Raw genomic sequence first — 26,403 nt, forward strand, 5'->3', positions numbered from 1 at the left:
TCATTCATTCATTTATTTATTTTGTCCAATACAAATTGAAAGTTAAGGAGAATAAAAACGTGTAGTGGTAAATATTAGGGAAGGGATAGAAGAAGAGATATGAGAATAGAATACATCAATGAAGAGTAGAGGAAGGATATATGGATGGGAGAAAAGATATATAAAATATAGGAGAGACAATTAGACAGGGGACGGAAGGCACATTAGTGCACTCATGCTCGCCCCTTAAATTCGATAAAATCAACAGTGCAATAAAACCTATAACATTCCAAAAACCAAGCATTGCTAACGGCCAATCCTAATTCCAGGCCTGCCAGAATAGCCAGGTTTTAAGGGCTTTCCGGAAGACCTGTAGGGTGGAGATAGTGTGGATCTCTGGGGGGTGTTGATTCCAAAGGATCGGAGCCACCACAGAGAAGGCTCTTCTCCAGGCCCCTGCCAGCCAACATTTATTTTATTTATTTATTTATTTATTTATTGGATTTGTATGCCACCCCTCTCCGTGGTCTCGGGGCAGCTCAAATTAATCAATATACAAATTACAATCGGATCCAATTAATATAGCTAATTAACTAAAAACATTATAAAAACTCAAAACCCTTCATTCAGTACAACCAAACATATTATGTTCCTGGTTCCTGCAGTCTATAAATTTGTTTCCCCTCTAGAAACCCATTCCCACTTCCACACAATTCAAAGGATGCTCGTCCCAAATTGGGAACCATCCCTTTTTAGCTATACAATAAATCTGCATTTCCTTTTTCCGGAGGTCACATCAGGAAGACTCGAATGGGAGCGAAACCGAAACGGTTCCCACCCACTCTCCGAACGACTCGTGGGTTTGGTGCTGATCCCGGAGAGGCGCGAATATGCCCAAATCTATCGCTCAGAGCCTGGAGGAGACGCTGGAGGACTTGACCGAGGACCAGCTCCGAAACTTCAAAGCGAAGCTCCACGAATTCCCGGTTAAACCGATCTACGACAATATCCCCCAAAGGCGGCTGAAGAACGCGGACGCGACGGATTTGAGCGAACTCCTGCTCAACTTTTACCCCAAGGATTACGCCGTGGAAGTGACAGCCGCGGTACTAAGACGCTGCAACTGCAAGTGTCAAGCCGAAAACCTGGTGACTCTCTGTGGAATCGGTAAGGATGGGTGGGAGGGGAGAAATTGAAGGAGGGAGAAATTGGGGGCGATCGAAACGCCTCGCTTGATCCAGATCGACAAGGCGGCCAACTGTTCCGGGTTGGCAGCAGAGAAGTAATTTGCAGAAACTTGTCCCGTGGCCATTCTTGTTGCAAACCAAAGCGCCAAGTCTTTCGAAATCACCATTTGAAAACTATTTCTGGCAAAGTTGATCCAAACGTGAAACGAGAAAACCTATGAATCAGGCGTATTTTTCCTTTGGCGCCTTAGTTTTGTTTTATTTTTTAAGTCCTGCTCTCTTTCTTCTATTTCTATAGAAAACATTAAAATTATAGGTGTTCAAAAAGCCGTGTAAAAAAGAAATGCACAGCAAGGTGTTTTTTCCTAAAATTGCTTTAAAACCACCATGGTTTCTGCTTACCCTTCTTTAAGTTCGTGGGCTCCCTTTCTTATTCTCACATATTTTATAATATTCTTCCTTGGATGTTTAGGGGCCTTGCTATTTTCTGCAGTTCTTACACAGTACAGACATTTGTCATTAACTTATCTAGCATGACGCAAATCATTTCCTAACACATTTGAAAAACAAATTCTTTTTTAAAATACTTCCTTGTAAAGCCTCACCTTTTTATTTTTACTTATGACATTGTTTCTATTTATGAACCATAGAACTTTATCTGGCTTTGTTTTTTTTAAAAATTAATCTATTCTCCTTTTGGAAAAGATGCCTGTAAAATTTTGTAAAATTGCTGTAAAATTGCTTCAGAAAAAATTCACAGAATTCTTGGTGCTGGCCTCTCTGTCTGTGGCATTTGGGATTTTAAACGCATTTTAAAACAAAAAGCTTTTCTGACACTTGTAGTCCAATTGTCAGAAAGATGCTTTTTCTTGGAATGGCATCCATGTTAAGTCTTACTCATGCGCAGTCTATGCACTGCCTGAACAGAATAGTCTTAATGAACAACTATATATGTATTCTCTGTGCTTGCTATCGCCCATTGATAAATAACTGATACAATAGTCTTGTGAAAGGTAGTTTGATTTCCTAGAAACTTAAGAAATTCCACGTACAATATTTTAAAATGAGAAATTTCTTTTCCTTAAAAAAAAAAAAAAGATTTACTGCTGTATTTGTCAGCTATAGCAGGAGACAAAAGCCAGTAGAATGCTTGGCTGTATAGCTACAGGTATAACAAGCAGGAAGAGGGAGATTGTGATCCCGCTGTATAGAGCGCTGGTGAGACCACATTTGGAATACTGTATTGTGTTCAGTTCTGGAGACCTCACCTACAAAAAGATATTGACACAATTGAATGGGTCCAAAGACGGGCTACAAAAATGGTGGAAGGATTCTTAAGCATAAAACTAATCAGGAAAGACTTCATGAACTCAATCTGTATAGTCTGGAGGACAGAAGGGAAAGGGGGGACATGATCGAAACATTTAAATACGTTAAAGGGTTAAATACTGTTTAGGAGAGGTGTTTTAATAGGAAAGTGAACACAAGAACAAGGGGGCACAATTTGAGGTTAGTTGGGGAAAAGATTAGAAGCAACATGACAAAATGTTATTTTACTGAAAGAGTAGTAGATGCTTGGAACAAACGTCCAGCAGACATGGTTTGTAAATCCACAGTAACTGAATTTAAACATGCCTGGGACAAGCATATATCCATCCTAAGATAAAATACAAGAAACAGTCTAAGGGCAGACTAGATGGATCATGAGGTCTTTTTCTGCCGTCACTCTATGTTTCTAAGAGCTGGCATGCTTAGGTAGGAATATCTGGGTTTTTTCTCCTAAACTATTTTCCATATAACATAAGTTGGCCAAGGCAGAACAATTCAGATGTGCTTCCATAGGCAAGAAATCAAACTTAAGCAATCAGCCAACATGAACCAGGATGCTGATTTCTGCGCATCTTGTTTCTCATTTCAGTGACTTCTGTTTGCCACTTCCTTTAAAACACTTCCTCTGTGTTGGTACATACACTGAAGGTGTTTGTTTTATGCTACTTGAAGTGTTAGAATGTATTCCCCAAATTCTAGGATTTGGGAAAGACCTAAAATGTTGTTAGGACTTGCTCTTCCTATTGAGCAGTATTTCTCAACTAATGCAACTTCCAGATCAATGGGTTGCTCCACGTTCGTACTGATTCTAAGAACCGGTAGCACCAGTAGTATTGAGTTGCTAACCAGTATGGGCCATGCTGCACACTGGTAGTAAAACCAGCAATGCACACACAGCTCCGGGTGATTGGCAGGTCGATGGGAGGACAGGTCCCGGTCATATTTTGCTTGTGCGCATGTGTAGGAAGCAAAATCGTTTGAGTGGATGTGCAGGTATGTGAGATTTCAGAGATTTCCGCATGCGTGAAAGCAAACCCCCCCCTGAAATCTCTCTCTTGCGCGCATCCTCTACCCACCAATGCGTGCACATCGCACAGGTAGCAGCGGTAAGTAGGAACCCCCGCCTGGGTAGGCGGCTCCGCCCACCCACCTGGGATGACCCCACCTGGGTAGGAACCCCCGCCTGGGTGGGAGGCTCCACCCACCCTCCTGGGATGACCCCACCTAGGTAGGAACCCCCGCCTGGGTAGAAGGCTCCACCCACCCACCTGGGATGCTTCTGTGCATATTCAGAACCATGTGCAAGAATAAGCAGGCATACAACCCGGTAGTAAACTGGTAATAAACTGGTAGTAAACCGGTAGTAAACCGGTAGTAAACAAGCTTGCATACAAACTGCTAGCAAAGGGTTTTAGAACCCACTACTGTTCCACATGTGTGGACTTCAACATCCCAAATGCCATAGCCGGAATGCTCTTCACTAAGAATTCTGGGAGTAGTTGATCACATATCTGAAAGCTGCTGAGGATGAATACTAGCTTCGAGGCAAAGGGAAGGAGTTTGCAGCTCGTCTAAGACTATCCTGTGAGCATTGTACAGAGTTCTTCTCTTCTTGTCGTTTCTTGACAGGGAATCAGCCATCTAGTTCTCCTCAGCAGCATTTCATCGACCGGTTCCGGGAGCAGCTGATCCAGCGAACGGCCACAGTAGAACAGGTGTTGGATAAACTGCATGGTTCCATCCTTAATGAAGAACAATACCAAAAAATTTGCTCACAGGAAACTAATCAGGCGAAAATGCGAGAGCTTTATAAGTTAGTTCCTGGCTGGAACCGCCTGTGCAAAGATCAACTGTACAATGCACTGGAGGCCATACATCCCTTTCTCATCAGAGACCTAGAAGAGAGATGAAGCAACAAGGAAGATGGGGGGAAAATTGTCCGCCTTAAATCATTTTGTGCTGCCCCACTCACACACACATTCATGTACTGTATTTTTCAGAGTATTAGATGCACCCTTTTCCTCCCTAAAAGAGGCTGATAATTTGGGTGCGTCTTATACTCTGAATTTAGGGTTTTTTTCCAGGCCTAACTAGCTGCTAACAATCTTCTCAGCTCTTACTTTGCAGGCTCTTTCATTGTTAATCTCTGCAAAGAATGTTTCCCAAGCCCTAAGACTTTGCAGGATTTTTTTTCATTGCTCTAACTTGCTCCAAATAAGTTTCTTTCCAGCCCTAACCAGGTGCTAGCAATGTTCCCAGCTCTTACTGGCTTGCAAGCTTTTTCATTGTTACTCTCTGCAAAGAATGTTTTCCAAACCCCGTCTTTGTAGGGGGGTTTTTCATTCTCTACTTGCTCTGAATATTTCTTTCCAGCCCTAACCAGGTGCTAATCATGTTCCCAGCTCTTACCGGCTTGCAAGCTTTTTCATTGTTACTCTCTGCAAAGAATGTTTTTCAAGCCCTGAGACTTTCCAGGGTTTTTTTTCTTTCCACTGCTCTAATTTGTTCCAAAAAAGTTTATTTCCAACTTAACCAGGTGCTAACAATGTTCCCAGCTCTTACCAGCTTGCAAGCTCTTTCATTGTTACTCCCTGCAAAGAATGTTTTCCAAGCCCCAAGATTTTGCAGGGGTTTTTTCATTGTTCTACTTGCTCTGAATGTTTCTTTCCAGGTGCTAATGATGTTCTCAGCTCTTACTGGCTTGCAAGCTCTTTCATTGTTACTCTCTCTGAATAAAGTTTTTTTTAAAGCCCTACCTAGGGGATAAAATAATGTACAGTACTGGCTAAGGAAGCCAGCCAGATGAATACCTGGTAAGCAGATTCTTTTCCCTATTTTCCTCCCCCCAAACTAAGGTGCATCTTATACTCTGGGGAAAAAAGTATGTTTAGATTAGAGTGTTTGTTAATGTTCTCCAGCAATTTAATTTAATTTAATTTAATTTAATTTGACTTCTGTGCCACCCAATTTCAATGGAACTCAGGGCGGCTTACAACAGTAAACAGTACATACAATAAACAAGTCAAATATTAGTTAATAAGGACAGTAAAACCTAGACCCTAATGAACTGTCCAATTAAACATACATATATACAAAATCAGTTACACTTCATCCGTGAAGTAATGTTCCCTCTAATTTTTTTTCGGTGTGGGCGCAAAAATATAGTCTCTGAGTGGCACATTTTTATTCCTGAACACCTGAATTTTTTCACAGACGTCACCCAAGACTTAGCATTATTTTTATTCAATGTATGTGAAAAAGGAAGGATCCACATTGTCTAGGTACCTTATGCATTACAGCTTCATCTTTTCTGGCAGAGAAAAGAACCTGCCCTGTTTAGAAGGGTCAAAAGAAATAGCTGCCTTAAGGGCACCCAAGCTACAATCCAACTGGAGGAAGTGAGTTCTATTGGATTCAAATGAGTTATTTTTGAGCGGACTCCTCCTGCATTCTACACACTAGCAGTGTCCCAAAGTTGCTTTTCATTTTTAAAAAAAATATTTTTATTTTATATCATAAAAAGACAAACAGGACAGACACACATTTAACATATACTGGGGCAGCAATTACCCCGCTCGTTGTAGAAGTCTTTCTAATACAGAAAAGGAATCTACTAAAATTTGCAAAATTAACACAATAGTTAGAATGAAAAGAATAATTTTTTGTTTTTACAAAATTTAACCGTTAATAATGACAGTTATAGAAGAATAAGTTATTTTTGTACATTTACTTTGCTTTCAAGTCATTTAGTTGTTTTTTTATTTTTTATTTAGCTATAGATAAATCTTATCCCAAATATTATAAAAAGTTGCTTTTCAAAAGACAAGTTGACTTGGTGTTTTTCTTTGAAAGCATTTCCCTTCTCATCAAAGCAGCTTCTTCAGTTTTGAACTGGAAAAAAAAGTCAGAACTGAAGAAGCTTCTTGGATGAGAAGGGAAACCTCTTCATTAAGGGCGGGGGGGAGTCCAGTTGCCTTTTGAAAAGCACTTTTGAGACAACCATGACCTGGAGGGTTGAGAATCTCCATACACTATCAATGGAATTCATGGATTTTTAAAAAATGAGATCTAAACCTGTCATGCTGTGTATTGCCAGCCCCAGAGACATTCAGTAATTAAATAGTTAACTCTGTTTATGTTAGTTTAGCTCCACCCATTATGATGTAAAATCCTGCCTGGACTGCCAGCATCACTTCCTTTCTTCTTGGGAAGAATCCATCTTTTTCTAAGTCTTCAACAATGTAAGACACATAGAAATTGCCTGGGATCAGGCATAGCTACTTTTGTTATTTTCTTAATAAAAGTAACTTCGTTTGAAAGCCGTTTCTGTAACTTACTCCATCGCCTCCAGATTTGATTTATTATAGCTCACACGGGCTATAATTTATCTACAAAATCTGACAAAACCAGAGGTCTTCAAACTTGGCAACTTTAAGGCTTGTGGACTTCAACTCCCAGAATTCTCCAGCCAGAATTCTGGGAGTTGGAGTCCACAAGCCTTAAAGTTGTCAAGTTTAGGGATCCCTGATAAACTCAGATTCACCTTCTTTGAACTTGCTCACAACCCCACGGACAATGGAGTTCAATAAAAGCATCTGCATTATCAAAATGTTCTCTCTCCTTGCATCCTCCCCCAGCTTTCCCCCTGTACAAAGTGCTTCTTGGCACCTCAGAGTCTATCCTTAGAGGAAGTTCCAACAGGCAACCTTTCAGCAAAGGTCTATTTTGCAGTACAAATTAGCCTCCTTTGAAGCCCACATAAAAATACCCCAGGGCCAGATCTATTAAGTTTCTTCAAACCACATGCCCAAATTTGTATTACACCTCGGCACAGATAGAAATACACGGGGGAGGAAAGAAGGAGATGTGGGAGTGGAGACAGGAGACCGGGAGAAGATCAATAGATCGATCGATCAATCAATCGTGATGGAGGCCAGAGGGGGAACACACAAGGTCTGGATACAACTGTCAATATGAGGAGCAGGTATTATCTTACAGGTTTCTGGAGTTAGCCGGTCACTGGATCCTCATTCCCATCCCAACCACAGATTCTGCAAGGTGGACGGGCAAGTGGGCACTGCGGCGGGGAAGCCGGTCTTGGGAGGAGCGGATTGGGCACTGCTGGTGAGAAACGGCACCTGGCTCCACTGTTCAGGGTTGGAAAATGCTGCATGGCAGTTCATTGTTGGGTGCACAGCTGCGCAGCCGCACACCTTAGAGGGAAGTGTGGTGATGAGGTGCTACATTCACGGTCCCCAGGCTTGCTGGCAAAGCCAGGTCTTCACGGCTTTCTTGAAAGACAGTAGTGTGGGAACAGTACCAATATCGGAGGTGGGGGGAATGGTTCTATAATGCCAGGGCAGCCACAGAGAAGGCCCTCCCCAGCGGGCCCATCAACCCACATTGTTTAGTCGATGGGACCTGGAGGAGGCCAACTTGTGATCTAGTTGGGCTCTGAGAGGATAGCTGCAATCAACGTGAGAGGTAGAATGGTATGATGGATATGACAAGAGACAGTCTTGTAAATAGACTGGTCCTAAGCCGGGTAGGGCTTTATAGGTTATAAATTCCCTTCACCCAGCGTCAGTCAGACCTATCCCAAATAAATCCAGCCACAAGCAGGCCAAGGTTAATCCACAAGGCAGTGACCCAGAGGTCTTCCAACGTGCCAATTTCAAGACTTGTGGACTTCAAGTCCACAAGTCTTAAAATTGCCAAGTTGGAAGACCTCTGCAATAGCCAGTTGTCCATAATGGAAAGTCGCTTCAACAAATAAACCCACCAAACAGGTTTAAATCCACCAGGCCAAACTGAAATACAAGAGCTCACTTTGGCAAGAGAAATTCAGAGTCTCCAAAGTCCAACAGGAAGCACCTGGAACTAACACGCACAGCCAGAAGCTAAACACATTGTTCCCAGCAATGCTTCCTTCTGCCTGTTGTGATAAATAGCTTTCCAGTGCAGCCTATCAAAGATGGGTGGGACCTTCTCCCAGGTAATGTGGCAGATCTCCATTGCTGTCATCTTTTATTGTGTATCCTGTGTGCTCTCGTATCCATCAGAGGAGGCAGCTCCTCTTCCTCCTTTTCATCAAAAGCCCCTGCAAGCTGTCCCCAGCTGAACCCCTTTCTTTCAGCCAGCTGTTCCGAGTCATTCATTAACCTATGTACTGATGTGCCAGGAATGAGCTCATCCTCCCTGGAACTGACCTCCAGTCATGGGCTGTTGCCCACATGGGGGGGGGACGCAGTGGGGGTAGCGAAAATGGAGCTGAAAGGAAGTAAGGAGGGGAGGGGAGGAAAGGAATGATTTGCAAAATGCTTCGAGATTGAGGCTCTCATCCCTGTTATTTAACATCTGCACGAAGGTCTTTCATTGGTTCAGAGAGCTGAAGCCATGTCATGGAGCTAATGATGGACTTTCTGCTAAAACAGAGCGTGGCTATTGTCAAGGTTCCAGGTAGCAACCAAATTTAAACCAGAGTCGAACTCAAAAGTATTCCTCAAAGTTCCAATTTATTTCCAGAGCCATTCTGACATATCTATCAATGAACCCAAATCTGAGCTTCCCACCCAATTAAAAGTTCACATGCCTTGCCCTCTACCTACAAACTTGTCACGTTGCCCACACAGGTTGTGCCAGCGTGGCAACTCCTCCTTCTGCTTCCGCCCAGGTGGTAGACACATGATGGCCTTGAACTTCTCGAAAGAATGCTTTGTGGCTGCATCTGCTGCCTCATGAAATCACCCCTCCCAAGTCCCTATAAATACCAGGCCTTCTATGTGGCAAGCTGTTGATTTATCACTAACTTTTGCACCGGCTTGAAACAATGGGCATACACTTGAAAGAAAATCAGGAAGCCCATAATTGTGGAGCCTACGTGTGACAAGAACAAAGAAAGCTTATTCGCAGAGAATATGCATGAGTAAAACTTGTACGTAACTCTGGATGATTAAAAAGACTGATAATACTGTAGTACTAAAAGTTTGACATCCTGCACACCACAGTTACAAGCTAGGGATGGCCTGGAGCATATAGATTGTAAATTAGATAATTCCTGGAGAACTCACTAGCCAAGGTTCAGGAATAGAGATGGCTAGAAACCAATAGAACAATGGTGTTAAATCATTACTAAAATGTTTATTAGATGATATTTCTTATATATATCCTATCTTATCCTGCCTTCAGCTTTAGTGAAATTGTATAAAGCTCTTCATTCTCTATACATCAATGACATTTGCGATTACATCACAAGCAACTGTGTCCTCTTCACCGATGATGTAAAACTCTTCAACACCACCGATAACACAACTACTCTCCAAAAAGACCTTGACGCGGTTTCTGAGTGGTCTAACAAATGGCAACTCCAAATCTCAACTAGCAAATGCTCTGTCCTACACATTGGGAAGAAGAATCTGAACTCCAAATAAGAACTGAATAATCAAATTGTCACAGATAATCCCCACTCGGTTAAAGACCTTGGTATACTAATATCAAATGATCTAAGTGCCAAAGCCCACTGCAACAATATAGCCAAGAAGGCTTCAAGAGTTGTAAACCTAATCCTACATAGTTTCTGCTCTGGCAATCTCACACTACTTACCAGAGCTTACAAACCTTTTGCCAGACCCATCCTCGAATAAAGCTCATCTGTTTGGAACCCATATCGCATCTCAGACATTAACACCCTTGAAAATGTCCAAAGATGCTTCACCAGAAGAGCCCTTCACTCCTCCACTCGAAATAGAATACCCTACGAGACTAGACTTTTAATCCTGGGCCTAGAAAGCTTAGAACTTAGACGCCTTAAACAAGATCTAAGTATTGCCCACAAGATCATATGCTGCAACGTCCTGCCTGTCGGCGACTACTTCAGCTTCAGCTTCAGCTTCAACCACAACAACACAAGAGCACACAACAGATTTAAACTTAATATTAAGCGCTCCAAACTTGACTGTAAAAAATATGACTTCAGTAACCGAGTTGTCGAAGCGTGGAACTCATTACCGGACTCCATAGTGTCATCCCCAAACCCCCAACACTTTACCCTTAGATTATCTACGGTTGACCTCTCCAGATTCCTAAGAGGTCAATAAGGGGTGAGTACAAGTGCACTAGAGTGCCTTCCGTCCCCTGTCCTATATCTCCTATACCTTTCTTCTATCCCTATATCTCTTCTTCTATTCTTTCATTGATATGTTCTATTACTATATCTTCTTTTCTATTCTTTCTTAGATATATTTTACTATGAGTATCTCCTCTATAACCTTTATCATGTATTTTTCTATGTGTGTGTATATATATATATATATATACCCACTAAAACCCTCATTGTGTATTGTACAAAATAAATAATTAAATAAAATATTCCAAACTAGGTCATATCATCAGTGCTACCAAGGTGTTATCTAGTTTGGGCAATGAAATGTCTGCAACAAAACAACCAAGCTCAGAGAGCACCAAAGAAAGAGTAGAATGGAATTATAGAATTATAGAATAAAATTGAAGTAGAATAGAACAGAATAGGGGTAAAGTAGAGTAGAGTAGAGTAGAATAGAGTAGAATAGAATAGAATAGAGTAGAATATTTTTATTAGCCAAATGTGATTGGACACACAAGGCAAGGTGCAAAAATTCTCTGGTGCAAAAATTCTCAGTGTACATAAAAGCAACACATCATAAATCATTATCATAATCATAAACTACAATCATCATAAATCATAAGATACAACACTATTGTGGGGGCAATAGCATAGCTCTGTTAAAAAAGTGCTATTGCTAACATGTTGTAAGCCGCCCTGAGTCTAAGCAGAAGGGCGGCATAAAAATTGAAGAAATACATAAATAAATAAACACCGTGATAGTCATAGGACACTAAATAAAAACAACCCTGAGCTATCAATATTCTTCTCTATTGGTACCATTCTTCCTTCTGTGCCCTGGGTTTGCTGAGATTTTGGTTCAATCCTCTACTCAAGCAAGACACAAATTAAAAGTCTCCAAAACTTTATTAAGATTCTGCAGACTCTCATTTTTCCCCCATGTTCTAAAGAAGGCACATTTAATTTTGGGCACTTTTTTTTGTTTGACAGCTGCAAAAACAAGCAAGATATGGAGGTAGGCAGATTCCTCCACGAAGCTGTGCCATGTAAATTCTTCTCCTGTTGAATTTCTGCCAGTATGAAAAGAGAAGGAAAAAGAAAGAAAGAAAGAAAGAAAGAAAGAAAGAAAGAAAGAAAGAAAGAAAGGGGGTGGGATCTGTTCTCATCCTTCCTAATGTATTCAAAGCAAAGTCCTCATCCAACCCCCCCCCCTCCCAAATCTTAGGTCCTTATCTTGGGTGTTTCCTCTGGTTTCCTAGCAACCGCCCCCAAGATTCTCCCTCCCGCCCCTCTTAAATTCCCCTCTGCATCATGTGAACCTTCAAGGATATGACGTCATCACTGGGTTCCCTCTTATCCTTCTGCAAGCATTAGCGATTTGCAAGCTGCAGGATTGTGATAACTGTCTGGGTGTTTTGCAACGGCTCTTAATTGTGCCTTAGGATACGAAAAGCAAAAGTGCGAGTATCTCGCAAAATCCGTTTTTCTAGGGGTTCGAGGGCGGCCTTGAGATGGAAGGGGAGCACTTAGGAGGGACGGAGGAAAAAAGGGAGGAATCCAGAGACAAAGGTAAGAATAAATGTCTCATTTAATGAGCCTGAAGCCATTGGAAGCGGAGCGGAGGAAAAACGCCAGAAGCTGCTAATTTCTTTTAAGACGACATTATAACTGTTTTTAAAGAGCTCCTTCCTAGTCTATGCAAGGCAAAAGCCACGGACCAAGCTGGTGCAATTATTATTTTATTTATTTTCTTATACATTTGTCAAAAAATTATAGGATGGTAATTTGTATAAATAAAACAGAAAAGTAGTGATAAAAAGTAATGGTAAAAGACAATAGAACGGTAGGATAGGGACGATAGGCACAACGGTGCGCTTATGCACGCGCTTATGCACGTCCCTTTAGTATTTAGTATTAATTTTAATTTTAAATTTAGTATTCCAATTATGCAAGTTTTTAAATGTTTTTTGTTTTTGTTATTTGGGACTCTTCTTGCGACTGGTTTATGTGCAGCTTGAAAACTGGATGCAGGAAAGTGGAAGTCAGAATAATAGGCGTCTCTGTAGTCATTTTTGAAAAATAGGTTTTAAGCTCTATAATTGATAGCAAGGTATGGGGGGGGCATTGAGAAATGAGAAAATAAAACAGTGGAGATGGGAGGGAAGTTTTAAAACAGAAGTGTTTTCAACAAAGGTGACAGGCAGCAGATTAATTTATATATTATATATTTTTAATTTATGCCCTCTGTGTAGGGTTAGAATTTTTCTTTCTGCTATTTTTCTTCTATTAGAGCAGTGTTTTTCAACCAGTGTGCCGTGGCACACTAGTGTGCCGCGAGACATGGTCAGGTGTGCCGCGAAGCTCAGAGAGAAAGAAAGCAAGAGAGAGAGAAAGCAAGAGAGAAAGAAAGCAAGAGAGAAAGAGAAAGAAAGCAAGAGAGAGAAAGAGAGAGAGAGAGAGAAAGAGAACAAGAGAGAGAGAAAGAAAGCAAGAGAGAGAGAAAAAACAAGAGAAAGAAAGAGAGAGACAGAGAGAAAGAAAGCAAGAGAGAGAGAAAAAGAGAGGGAGGGAAGGAGAGAGAGAGAAAGACATAGAGGGAGGGAGGGAGAGAGAAAGAGAGCAAAAAAGAGAGGAAGGAAGAGAAAGAAAGAGGGATGGAGAGAGAGAGAAAGAAAGAGGAAGGAAGGGAGAGAAAGAGGAAGGGAGAAAGAAATAGAGTGAAGGGGAGGAAGAGAGAGAGAGAGAATTTTTTTGTCCAAACTTTTTTTAGCCCCCCACCCCCCACTCAATGTGCCCCAGGGTTTCGCAAATGTAAAAAATGTGCCGGGGCTCAAAAAAGGTTGAAAATCACTGTATTAGAGACATCAGGAAGAAAAAATTCTAACCCTACACAGGGGGCATAAATTAAAAATATATAATATATAAATTAATTTGCTGCCTGTTGCCTTTGGTTAGAAAAGTTAAATACAGGAAAACATTTAGTAAATTGTTTAGTTGCCTAAGACTGTAGCATGCCAGGAATGGTAAATATGCAATTTCTTCAAAATTTGCAATTTTTTCTGTTTCCTCTTTTGAAACCTATCCCTGTTTGTTGCACTGTGCTAAAAAGATTTAAGATTGGGATTGGTTCTTAGCATCTGCTTGTTTAATTTCTATACTTCCCTGTGATCGATCAGGGTCCACAGGGTTGGCCTTCTCCAGGTCCCATCAGCCAAACAATGCTGATTGGTGGGACCGCAGGGGAGGACCTTCTTTGTGATGGCTCTGGTTCTCTGGAACCAGCTGTCCCCCGGCAATCTGTACCGCCCCCATCCTCCTGGCCTTCTGGAAAGCTGTAAAGACCTGGCTCTGCCGGCAGGCCTGGAGCTGTTGAGCATTATCATCCAGCTCTGCCCTAGAAGTAATGAATATTTTATTTTAGGGGGTTTTATCTATTTTTTATATTGCTTTTATCTGCTGTACACCGCCCAGAGTCCGTAAGGAGTTGGGCGGCTTATAAATTTAATAAATTGAATTAAATTAATTAAATTAAAGGGTTCTTTTCAAAGCCCCATAAATTAAATTCTAAAGGCTGAGTGCTCATCTTGTATTCTCTTTCAACCAGCCCAGTCAACATCTTAAGGCCACTTCAGCCACAGATGTGTTGAATGTTGTAGCTTATGACAGAATGATGCACTAAGTCACAATCGGGTGTATGACATATCAGCTTTGCATACAAGACAGTCAGGAGTGGATCCCACTTACCTTTGCCGCTAGTTTGCACTGTGATGTTTCATGTTTGCGCACACACTACGCTCACCTGCACGTGTCCCCTTGTGCAATTCTGCTTCTGTGCATGCTCAGTAGCTGTAATCAGCCCAAAACACAGCTGAGGAGCTGATCAGCTGTGCTTCAGGCTAAGGAATAAAGGTAGGTATAAAACCGGAGGCTGGCAGTAGGGCCCTTTTTCAAGCGGCAGCAGAGGAAAAAACTTCCAAGCAATTAAAAATTCAGTAAAAATTCCCCCCACCCCCCCAAAAAAAGATGGCAGCGCCCACAGACTGGTACCAACCTAACAAGCCATTGTGACATCACCAGTGGGTCGCTACCGTTTCAGGCAATCACATCCAAACTGGGAGGAACTCACCCCTGAAAACAGCGGTTCACTCTATTGTGCACACCCAGAAAATTAGTCTGGTTAATCTAAGGTGTGCGGCAAAACAATGTCACATACTGCTGGCCTTCTAGTTACCGTATTTTTTGGAGTATAAGACACACCGGAGTATAAGACGCACATTAGTTTTTGGGGAGGAAAATAAGGAAAAGAATCTGCTTACCAGGTATTCATCTGGCTAGCGTCCTTAGCCAGCACATTATTTTATCCCCTGGTTAGGGCTTTAAAAAAACTTTATTCAGAGAAAGTAACAATGAAACAGCTTGCAAGCCAGTAAGAGCTGCAAACATCATTAGCACCTGGAAAGAAACATTCGGAACAAGTAGAGCAATGGAAGAAACCCTGGAAAGTCTTAGGGTTCGGAAAACATTCTTTGCAGAGGGTAACAATGAAAGAGCTTGTAAGCCGGTAAGAGCTGGGAACATCGTTTCACCTGGTTAGGGCTGGAAATAAACATATTCGGAGCAAGTTAGAGCAATGAAAAAAAGCCTGCAAAGTCTTAGGGCTTGGAAAACATTCTTCACAGAGAGAAACAGTGAAAGAGCCTGCAAGGTAAGAGCTGGGAAGATAGTTAGGGCTGGGAAAAAAGCTACGATCAGAGTACAGTGATACCTTGTCTTACGAACTGAATTGGTTCCAGGACGAGGTTCGTAAGGTGAAAAGTTCATAAGATGAAACAATGATTCCCATAGGAATCAATGGAAAAGCAATTAATGCGTGCAAGCCCAAAATTCAGCCCTTTTGCCAGCCGAAGCGCCCGTTTTCGCGTTGGTAGGATTCCCCTGAGGCTTCCCTCGCTGGGAAACTCCACCTCCGGACTACCGCATTTTTGCGATGCTGCAGGAGAATCCCAGCAGGGGAATCCCAGCATCGCAAAAACGGGCACCACTGGTAAGGGAAGTCCGGAGGTGGAGTTTCCCAGCGAGGGAAGCCTCAGCGAAATCGCAGCATCACAAATTTCGCTGAGGCTTACCTCACTGGGAAACCCCACCTCCGGACTTCCGTTGCCAGCTGAAGCGCCCGTTTTTGCAATGCTGGGATTCCCCTGCTGAGATTCCCCTGCATTATCGCAAAATCCAGAGGTGGGGTTTCTCATGGAGGGGAAGCTCAGGAGAATCCCACCAGCGTGAAAACGGGCACTTCGGCTGGCAACGGAAGTTTGGAGGTGGCGGCGGGTTTGTAAGGTGAACATAGTTTGGAAGAAGAGGCAAAAAAATCTTAAACCCTGGGTTCGTATCTCGAAAGGTTCGTATGACAAGGGGTTCATAAGACGAGGTATCACTGTATAAGACACACCCAAATTATCAGCCTCTTTTAGGGAGGAAAACGGTGTGTCTTGTACTCTGAAAAATACGGTATTATAGAACATGGGAAGGATTGTGCACATGTGCAGGGGCTGCACAGAGGGTGCACTTGTGTGTGGGAAGAAATGGGTGTGGTTGCATGCATGCTAGCACATACATACACATCCTTTTGGCACACAAACCAAAAAAAGGTTCACCATCACTGTTACAGAAGCTACGACATCCATAATTCCCAGTCATCTGAGCCACTAGCCATACCGGCTGGTGTTTAGAAAGTGCAGCCCATCATATCTTGTGACACCCTCCTTGAGAAGGTTCTTCTAGAATTCTTTTCCCCTTAAAGAAAAAGGTGTCAGCCTGGTCGCCTCCCAAATATGCCCCATATTTAGAGGAAAACCATGTGATTTTTGGCCAGTGAATACTGGAGTGGAGGATTGGAATGGAACGCTTCCCTGGGCGAGTGTCGAAGGAGCATGTGCATCACAGAAACCTGTTCTGGATATGAGATTATTTCCCATGCAAAAAATGGCTCCAGTTAGGAGAAAGTGATGTCTGTATGCAGGTAGCCCTCAACTTATTTTATTTATCTATCTATCTATCTATCTATCTATCTATCTATCTATCTATCTATCTATCTATCTATCTATCTATCTATCTACCTATCTATCTACCTATCTATTCTATTTTTTTATGCCACCCTTCTCCTTAGACTCAGGGCGGCTTACAACATGTTAGCAATAGCACCTTTTAACAAAGCCAGCTTATTGCCCCAACAATCCGGGTCCTCATTTTATCCACCTCGGAAGAAATGAAGGCTGAGTCAACTTTGAGCCGGTGATGAGATTTGAACCGCTGACCTGCAGATCTAGCAGTCAGCTTTAATGGCCTGCGGTACTGCACTCTACCCAGTGCACCACCTCGGCTCATAATAACATCAAGGCAACTGTTAACTGAAGTTTTTGTCCCATTTTACGACGGATTTTGTCACAGTTGTTAAAATTACTGCAGTTGTTAAGTGAATCATGCAGTCACTAAGCCAGTGCTTCTCAATTATTTTCTGTTACGCCCGCCCTAGGAAAAAGTAAACAATTTGCACCGTCCCATTCTGATCTGGGAATTTTACATTTTAGCATCCCGCAGAGGATGCTCCTCCTGGTCCAGCAGCAGGTTTGCCATGCTGTTCAGGGCTACTGTGGCACCCACCAAGAACAACAACAACAACAACAACCCGTGCCTGGCCACGTCACCACACCCCAGGGCAGTTTAAGTGACATAAAAGCTTCAGAGGAGCAGGATTTAGGGGTAGTGATTTCTGACAGTCTCAAAATGGGTGAACAGTGCAGTCAGGCGGTAGGGAAAGCAAGTAGAATGCTTGGCTGCATAGCTAGAGGTATAACAAGCAGGAAGAGGGAGATTATGATCCCCTTATATAGAGCGCTGGTGAGACCACATTTGGAATCCTGTGCTCAGTTCTGGAGACCTCACCTACAAAAAGATATTGACAAAATTGAACAGGTCCAAAGACGGGCTACAAAAATGGTGGAAGGTCTTAAGCCTAAAATTTATCAGGAAAGACTTAATGAACTCCATCTGTATAGTCTGTAGGACAGAAGGGAAAGGGGGGACATGATCGAAACATTTAAATATGTTAAAGGGTTCAATAAGGTTCAGGAGGGAAGTGTTTTCAATAGGAAAGTGAACACAAGAACAAGGGGGCACAATCTGAGGTTAGTTGGGGGGAAATTAGAAGTAATGTGAGAAAATATTATCTTAATGAAAGAGTAGTAGATGCTTGGAACAAACGTACTGTGGTCGGTAAATCCACAGTAACTGAATTTAAACATGCCTGGGATAAATATATTGTATATACATCCTAAGATAAAATACAAGAAATAGTTATAAGGGCAGACTAGATGGACCGCAAGGTCTTTTTCTGCCGTCAATCTTCTATGTCTCTAAATACAAACTCTTGAATTACAACAGTTTGTTTAGTGACGTTCAAAGTTATAATGGCAGTGGAAAAAAGTGACTACCATTTTTCACACTTATAACCATGGCAGCATCTACACAATTAACGTGAGTTCCATTCTGATGCTTGCCGACTCAAATTTATGACACTTGCAGTATTATGGGGGCCAGGTGATTTCCATTTGAGACCTTTCGACAAGGAAAGTCAATGGGGAAAGCAGATTCACTTAACAACAGCATTACTAATTTAACAGTCTTCGGAGAGGGGCGGCATACAAATCTAAGTAATAAATAAATAAAAAATAAATAAACAACTGCAATGATTCATCTAACAAGTGTGGCAAAGAAAAATCATAAAATGCTACAAAAGTCACTTAACCAATTTCTCACTTTACGACATCAATGTTGGGCTCAACTGTGGCTGTAAGTTGAGGACTACCTATACGTGCCAATTGCCTAGTGTCAGAATTTTGATCGCATGACCATGGGGTTGCTGCAATAATTTAAGTGTGAAAACTAGATTAGATTAGATTAGATTAGATTAGATTTATTGGATTTATATGCCGCCCCTCTCCGCAAACTCGGGGCGGCTCACAACAATAATAAAAAACAGTACATAATAACAAATCCAATGCCCACCAATCTAATTACAATTTAAAATTAATAAATTCATAAAACCAGTCCCAATATATATAAAAAACAGGCACACAGTCAATCAATCAAATGGCAAAACAACATGGGCAAGGGGGAGATGTTTTAGTTCCCCCATGCCTGATGGCAGAGGTGGGTCTTAAGGAGTTTACAAAAGGCAGGGAGGGTGGGGGCAATCCTAATCTCAGGAGGGAGCTGGTTCCAGAGGGTCGGGGCCCCCACAGAGAAGGCTCTTCCCCTGGGTCCCGCCAGATGACATTGTTTAGTCGACGGGACCCGAAGAAGGCCGACTCTGTGGGACCTAACCGGTCGCTGGGATTCGTGCGGCAGGAGGCGGTCCCGAAAACTAGTTGTAAATCACTTTATTCGGTGTCATTTTAACTTCAAAGTGTCGCTAAATGAATGTTGCAAGTTGGGAACTACTTGTACTCTTTTTCCCCACCCCTATTCTCTGCAGGTGTTCAGATTGGAAGTGTCCTTGAGATGGAAGACTTCGAGAAGCAAGAACCAGAAGGGTGGCTAGAGAAGCAGGACTCAGAAGCTACTCAGACCCTGGAGCAGAGTGCATTGATGTTGGAGAGCATAGAGAGAGTTGGAGGACCAAGAGGGGTCATTAATGCAGGTGGGAAAGAGCAGGGAGATCTTGACGTCCCCGATAGCTGCTCAAGAGCTGATGATTGCCAAAACCAAGCCAAGGTAGAAGACCAGAGGTGGAGAAGCCAGGTGAGAAGACGCCGGACGAAAGAAGTTCCCCAGGATCCTCCAGGTTTCATCAACCTCCTAGGGATCCTGGAACCGCCACCTCCTCTCCCGCCCTCCACGCCCCAGAAGGTGGTGAACAAGCCCTTCCATTGCACAGAGTGTGGGAAGTGTTTCTCACAGAGCTCCGTGCTCATCGAGCACCAGAGAATCCACACAGGGGAACGGCCCTTTGTGTGCAACGTGTGCGGAAAACGGTTCTCCCAAAGCTCCACCCTGATGGGCCACCAGAGGATCCACACGGGCGAGAAGCCCTTCGCCTGCCCCGAATGCGGGCGGGGCTTCAGCCGCAGCTCCGCCCTGACTGAGCACCAGCGCACCCACACGGGGGAGACGCCTTTCCCCTGCCGTGAGTGCGGGAAGGCCTTCAGCCGCACCTCCAACCTGGTGAAGCACTTGCGCACCCACTCGGGCGAGAAACCGTACAGCTGCGCCCTCTGCGGGAAGCGCTTCTCGCTCAGCTCCAACCTGCTGAAGCACGAGCGCACCCACTCCGGGGAGAAGCCCTTCCCCTGCCCGCTCTGCGGGAAGCGCTTCAAGAAGAAGACCCACCTCGTCTCGCACAACCGCGTCCACACCGGAGAACGGCCCTACCGGTGCGAGGAGTGCGGGAAGTGCTTCTCTCAAAGCTCGTCTCTGATCGAGCACCAGAGGATCCACACTGGGGAAAAACCGTACAAGTGTCCCCAGTGTGGCCGGGGCTTCTATGTCAACTCCAAACTGGTCAAACACCAGAGAATCCACACAGGGGAGAAGCCCTATGCCTGCTCGGCTTGTGGGAAAACTTTCCGATACAAGCAGCAGTTTCCCCGTCACTTGGCCCACGTCCACCCAGGGGAAGAGCAGGTTTCTGTCCTTAACTTGGGGACCAGTGTTAATATGCTGCTCTCCTAGGGTGTAGACCCCACAGTGCCCAGTGGCTGGCCTCTAAGTCCCAGAGGGCTACTGGTCCCAGCCAGAGGCAGAATCGTTGCCAAATAAGGTCGGTTCCTAGAATAGCATCTTTCGTTGAACGATTCAAGCAATTTCTGAGGTGCTCCAACTTACAGAGGGAGGGATAGTCCTTGACGTAAAACCACGATTGAGCCCAAAACCTCTGTTGCTGAGCAAGACAGATGTTAAAATGAATTTTACCCCATTTAATGATCTTTCTTGCTACAATTGATTAGGGAATCAAATGCAGTTGTTACGTTAGTAACACGGTTGTTTACTGAATCTGGCTTCCCCATTGATTTACTTGTCAGAAGTTCGCAAAAAAGGGGGGGGGGAGAGGTCACGTGGGTCCCGGGATGCTACAATTGTCCTAAATATATACCAGGTTACCAATCCCCGTGATCATGGGGAGGCTTCATCAGTGGTCGTAATTGTTAAAAAACGTTCACAAGCCATAACTTCAAACAGTCACTATGGTTATGAGTCGAGACTACCCGTATTTCTACCTTAGTGAATGCCACAGTTGTTGGGTGGTCTATTCCACGGTGCTGCCTTTATCCTTGTTTAAAGAAGCTACTTTTGACTTTGTGCCAGGGCCCCAATTAAGACCGAGAAATAAATCAAGAGTCCAAACCTTGGCCTTACTCCAAGTTCCAATTTACTAGCAGTACTATTCTACTTGTGGCAGGCCAACTCAAAACGTTGGCTTCGGCTTGACACTGCTTTGCAGAAGGGTGCAAAAGGGTATCATGTAACCCCCATGGATCCCCCATAAGCCCATGCAACAGTCATAAATATGATGAGTCGATTGCCAAGCATCTCAGTTTTGATCACATGACCACACGGAATGGTGCGGTGGTCGTAAGTGTGAAAAAACAGTCATAGGTTCCTTCTTTGTTGCAACTTTAAATGGTCATTCAAACAAACTTATTAAGTGAGGACTACCTGCATGTCCTTATGACACAGAAGCCATGCAGCTTCACAGGGCTCCCATTATTGCCAGTTTGCAATAGTGTTAAGAGCTAGCAACTTGACATCTTGTTCCAGGTAGTCCTCGAAGTTACGACGGTGCTAAATGAAAGATGACTAATTGCAGCACGGTGATTGGATTACAACTCGGGTTCTTGACAACTGGCATGTATTTAAGTTATGTGATTGCCATTTCGCAACCTTCCCGGCTGGCTTCTGACATGTAACATCAACAGGGGAAGTCAGGTTTGGGTAATGACTGCATGGGGCGGTGGGGAGATCATAAAACAGGGTGTGGTCAGCTGGTTCATTTAACACCGGTTAAAAATAGAAGTTCCAGTCCCAATTTTGGTTTTAAGTCAAGGACTATCTATATATTAACTAACACAACATAAGGATGTGTTGAGGTTTTCAGTCATCCGGGTCATGGTTGTCCCAAAGCTGCTTTTTCAGGAAGCAATTAGACTTTCTTCTTTTTTTTCTTGAAGGTGTTTCGATTCTCATCCAAGAAGTTCCTTCAGTTCTGACTGGGTAGTGGGGAATGGAAGGATTTATATTCCTTGCAGAGAGCTGGTCATTTGCATCTTTTTAAAGCAGGGGAGTCGAACAGCTGACCTGTGGGCTGGATGCTTCACGCATAGACCACGCCCACCCCAGCTCCCCGAAGGGAAAAAATGTTGCGATACGTTATGTGACAGCAATGTGATGCCATAAATTTGATACCCATGTATTAGAGCAGTGTTTCCCAACCTTGGCAACTTGAAGATATTTGGACTTCAACTCCCAGAATTCCCCAGCCAGCGAATGCTGGCTGGGGAATTCTGGGAGTTGAAGTCCAAATATCTTCAAGTTCGAGTCTGTGGAGAGGGGCGGCATACAAATCTAATAAATAAATAAATAAGTTGCCATGGTTGGAAAACACTGTATTAGAGGGTCTTTCTGTGTCCTCGGAGTCACCCGACTGGCGCTCCTGGTTCCTGCATGTTTTTCCCTCTGGAAATTCATTCCTACTCCCACACTTTTTAAAGGGTGTTCATCCAAAATTGAGAATCATCCTCTTTCATCTATACAATTTGGGACGGAGACCCTTTGAGTGGTGCGGGAGTGCGTTAACGACCCTCTAAAAGGAGGCAAACATGACCAGCTGTCTGCAAGGAAATATACCAGTCCTTCCATTCCCCACCATCCTGTCAGAACCGAAGAAGCTTCTTGAATGAGAAGCGAAACGTCTTCGAAAGAAAAATAACAAGAAAGTCCAGCTGCCTCGGGGGGGGGGGGGGGAAACGCCTTAGGGACACAACATACAAACCCGGGTAAATAAAAGAAATAATAAACAAACATAGATCAAGCTCATTTTATGTGGTATGTGAAAGTCAAAGCTAATTATGGTGTTTCCCCAAAAATAAGGTCTAGTTTTTTTTTTCTGGGATGGGCCTAAATGCCCTACCTCAAAAATAAGATCTTGGGAAGGGGTGGGCATGACCAGCAGAGGAGGCACCCATTCCATTCCCTAGTCACCTCAAGGCTGCTGGGCCCCTTAAGTGCGGCCTGCTAATCAGTGTGGGCCGAGAATTACATCTTTCCGAGTGCCTGGAGATATTTCCAGAACATTCTTGCCAGCTCCAGCCCTACCCACAGCGCTAAGCAACCTTGGAGCAAAGCAACAGCAGCATCCGGCTAGATTAGGGAAGGGGGCGATTCCGATGGGCAGCACCTCATTGTAGCAGGAGCCTAAACAACATCTGCGGAGCGCAAACCATGGCTGCCTCTTGCTCCATAACCACAAAGTGAACTGCGGAATAGAGCCCCCTCAGCTGTAAGGTTGCCTAGCGCTGTGGGCAGGGCTGAGGCTAGCAAGAACACACTGGAAATCTCTCCAGGCACATGGAGATACAGAATTTCCAGCCCTCCTGGATCAGCTGAGGTTAAGGGGCCCAGCAGCCATGAGGTGATTACGTTTGCCGTCTCCTGCCAAAAACATAAGAGCTCCCTGAAAATAAGGCCAGGCACTTATTTGGGGGGGTTAAAAGAAAATAAGAACCTGTTCTGTCCCAGCGCCGAGTCCCCCGAAATAAGATGCATGCCACCGGTTTTAGTATTAAAGATTTTACTGATCATAAAAGTCTTAGCAAATGGACAGAGTCCCAAGAATAAGTAAGCCCAGCAATAATTACCAGATCGGAGTAATAGTCCTTATCGTAGACTTACAGAAGTTGGCGGGAAGCCCGGAGGTCATTAGGAAAGCCAAGAATGTGGTTGTTTTAAATCTCAAGATGAAAGACAATAGCTGAAACTGAATTTCTAGGACAAACTGTGTTCTCTGCGACAAAGCATCGCGTGATTCCCCTTTAAATAGCCTGAGGGTGTGGCCCAATAGCCAGAAGTGCTACTCACGAGTAAACTTCCTCCTGAGTAACCACTCATGCATCTTAGAGACCCTATGAATCCTAGCATCAAGAAGAGGCTTCTCCTCCTGAGTCACTTATTACAGGAGGTGCAGAAGGCCCTAGTTGCTCTTCAGCCTCTGACACCATGTCCTCTTCGCTGTCTGTCTCGAGTGCCAGGAATACAGGATGCCTGTGCTGCACCTCCACTGTCTCTCAGTACTCTTGGACCATTACTAATTGTGCAGGAGATGAATGGGCCACAACAGACGCGGTCTTATTTTTGGGGAAACACAAAACTTTGCTTAACTTTGGTGTTTTGTTTTTTGTTTTGCTCCTATACAGCACATGACATAGAATTTTAATTTTCCATCTGCTGTGTGAAAAAGCAAAACTTTATGCTCTGTAGCCATGGTAAGCATAGTAAGATTTATTTTCTGGACCTTGGGGTCTTTGTTTTTTGTAATCTGAAGTAAAGGTAAAATTATACTTTGAAGTTTTTTCATTGAACTACTTACAGTATTATCAGGAAGTTTTATTAATGTGGATACTATTCAGATAGTATCTTTATGATAACTACGAGAAAACTATAAAATGATTTAAAATTCTGCCAATGGTCCTACCAGTTCTTATTCAAAGGAATTCCTTTCACAGTCAAAACTGTAAAAACATTTTTACTATTTACTGGATTTTAGAATGCCGTATTTTTTAGAATATAAGATGCACCAAAGTATAAGACACACCTTAGTTTTTGGAGAGGAAAATGGGGGGGGGGGGGAATCTGCCTATCGGGTATTCATCTGGTTAGCGTCCTTAGTCTGGTCAGCTTCAGCACATTATTTTATCCCTTGATTAGGGCTTTAAAAACCTTATTAGGAGAGAGAAACAATGAAAGAGCTTACAACCAGTTGGGCTGGAAAGAAACATTCTGAGCAAGTAGAGCAATGAAAAAAAGCCTGCAAAGACAGAGCTGGAAAAACATTCTTTGGAAAGAAAAACAATGAAAGACCCTGCAAGCCGTAATATTCGGGACAAGTAGAGCAATTTTAAAAAGCCTGCAAAGACATAGGGATGGAAAACATTCTTCGTAGAGAGTAACTATGAAAGAGCCTGCAAGGTAAGAGCTGGGATGATTGTTGGCACCCAGTTAGGGCCAGGGAAAAAAACTTTTTTAAAAAAGCTACATTCAGACTATAGGACATGCCCAAATTTTTAGTCGCAAGGAAAAGGGTGCATCTTATAATCTGAAAAATATGGCAATTGTAAAAACTTCTAAATGCCCTTTTATCATTATGGAACAGACCCACATTTTTAGAGGTGTAACTGTTAAGAACTCTAAAGCATTGCTTACTTTTTCTACTGATGACTTGTACCGGATCATTTCCAAGGACCGTGTACCTTCTAGTACAAAAACCATGGGCATGAGGAACCATCATTAGTGATGAGCCTATGACATCTCATGGACTCATCTCAAGAAGTGAGCAATAAACAAAGTAGTGACCTCCAAAAGTCATGTATGAGCCTCTCATTAATTAAGTCAGTCACCAGTTCGTTGACAAATTTGGGTGAGTTTTTTTTTTAAGTCTGTGTTCTTGAATTAGCTTCAGAACCTTCATTCATAAGAGACAGATGAAAACAAAATGAAACAACGCTATTCCACAGTTAAATAATTAAGAAGGTTACCTGACATACGTGCCTGTCACTTAGTCCTTTCCCCTGAAACTAGTGTTTCAATCACATGGCGGGATTTCCCCTAATCAGGTAAATGTTTGAAAATGGGGTATGATCTGGTCCTAGTATTGCGTGTCAACACTGGAATAGACCAATTCTCAAATTGATTGCTTCATTATGACAGTTGCGTGTTTGGGCAGGGGAATCCTACAATGGTGATGTCACTCTCCTTTTCAAAACAAAACTATATTTACAAAGTAGTGTGAACTGTGATTTCTGCTTTAATGAGGGCAGAAAGAAGACAGGTAGTCTTCAATTTATGACAGGTGGCTTAATGATGGACAAAGGGGCCTGCCCAGAGCTGCCTATAAACCAGATTTGAAATTGTCATTACAGTTGCATTGATCGCATTTGGTTAGCTCTGCAACCGGTCCGCATTTAACAGCTATTTGCACTGTCCCGCATTCACTTTTTTTTTTTGCTAGAAACTGGCTTTTACTTCCAGTTTTCAGCAAAATTACTCCCATGTTGTCACTTCATAACAAATGACTTGCTTTGCAACCATCTTGTCCTCTTAACGACCCTCACACAAACGGTTGTAAAATTGTGCATGCTATCTTGCAAACTGTTTAACAACTGGCAGTACTTAAAAAGAGTTGTAAGTCGAGAACTATCTATAATAGTAGAACTAAAGCAGTGATGGCAAAGCTATGGCACAGGTGGCACACGGAGCCATATCTGCTGGCATGCGAGCTGTTGCCCTAGCTCAGCTCCAACATGCATGTGTGTGCTGGCCAGCTGATTTTTGGCTTGCACAGAGGCTCTGGGGTGCATTTTTTGCTTCCAGAGATCCTCCGGGAGGATGGGAGAGGACGTTTTTATCCTCCCCCAGCTCCAAGGAAGCCTTTGGAGCTTGGGGAAGGTGAAACAGGAGTCTACTGGGCCCATCAGAAATTGGGAAACAGGCCATTTCTGGCCTCCAGGGGACATCTGGGGGATGGGGAAAACTGTTTTC

General features: G+C 43.2%; 2 protein-coding genes across 2 annotated transcripts; both read left to right on the forward strand.

The window, feature by feature from the left end:
- The first annotated feature begins 673 nt into the window (after positions 1-673).
- On the forward strand, positions 674-6,814 carry LOC139154716 (apoptosis-associated speck-like protein containing a CARD). Its single transcript, XM_070729631.1, has 2 exons — positions 674-1,146; positions 4,125-6,814. Exons 1-2 carry the CDS (start codon positions 870-872, stop codon positions 4,403-4,405), a joined length of 558 nt encoding a protein of 185 aa, XP_070585732.1. The 5' UTR covers positions 674-869; the 3' UTR covers positions 4,406-6,814.
- A 5,162-nt stretch (positions 6,815-11,976) lies between these two features.
- On the forward strand, positions 11,977-21,001 carry LOC139154862 (zinc finger protein 70-like). The gene is made up of 2 exons (XM_070729892.1): positions 11,977-12,165; positions 19,130-21,001. Exons 1-2 carry the CDS (start codon positions 12,108-12,110, stop codon positions 20,323-20,325), a joined length of 1,254 nt encoding a protein of 417 aa, XP_070585993.1. The 5' UTR covers positions 11,977-12,107; the 3' UTR covers positions 20,326-21,001.
- The last annotated feature ends 5,402 nt before the right edge of the window (positions 21,002-26,403 follow it).

Source organism: Erythrolamprus reginae, chromosome Z (genome assembly GCF_031021105.1).
Source record: "Erythrolamprus reginae isolate rEryReg1 chromosome Z, rEryReg1.hap1, whole genome shotgun sequence".
Taxonomy (NCBI): Eukaryota; Metazoa; Chordata; class Lepidosauria; order Squamata; family Dipsadidae; genus Erythrolamprus; species Erythrolamprus reginae.

Bases quoted from the DNA above. Each gene is read 5' to 3' on its own strand.
- LOC139154862 (XM_070729892.1), top strand. From the start codon at position 12,108: ATGGAAGGGGAGCACTTAGGAGGGACGGAGGAAAAAAGGGAGGAATCC. The intron at 12,166-19,129 runs GTAAGAATAAAT...TATTCTCTGCAG, and splicing joins GGAGGAATCCAGAGACAAAG to GTGTTCAGATTGGAAGTGTC.
- LOC139154716 (XM_070729631.1), top strand. From the start codon at position 870: ATGCCCAAATCTATCGCTCAGAGCCTGGAGGAGACGCTGGAGGACTTG. The intron at 1,147-4,124 runs GTAAGGATGGGT...GTTTCTTGACAG, and splicing joins GGTGACTCTCTGTGGAATCG to GGAATCAGCCATCTAGTTCT.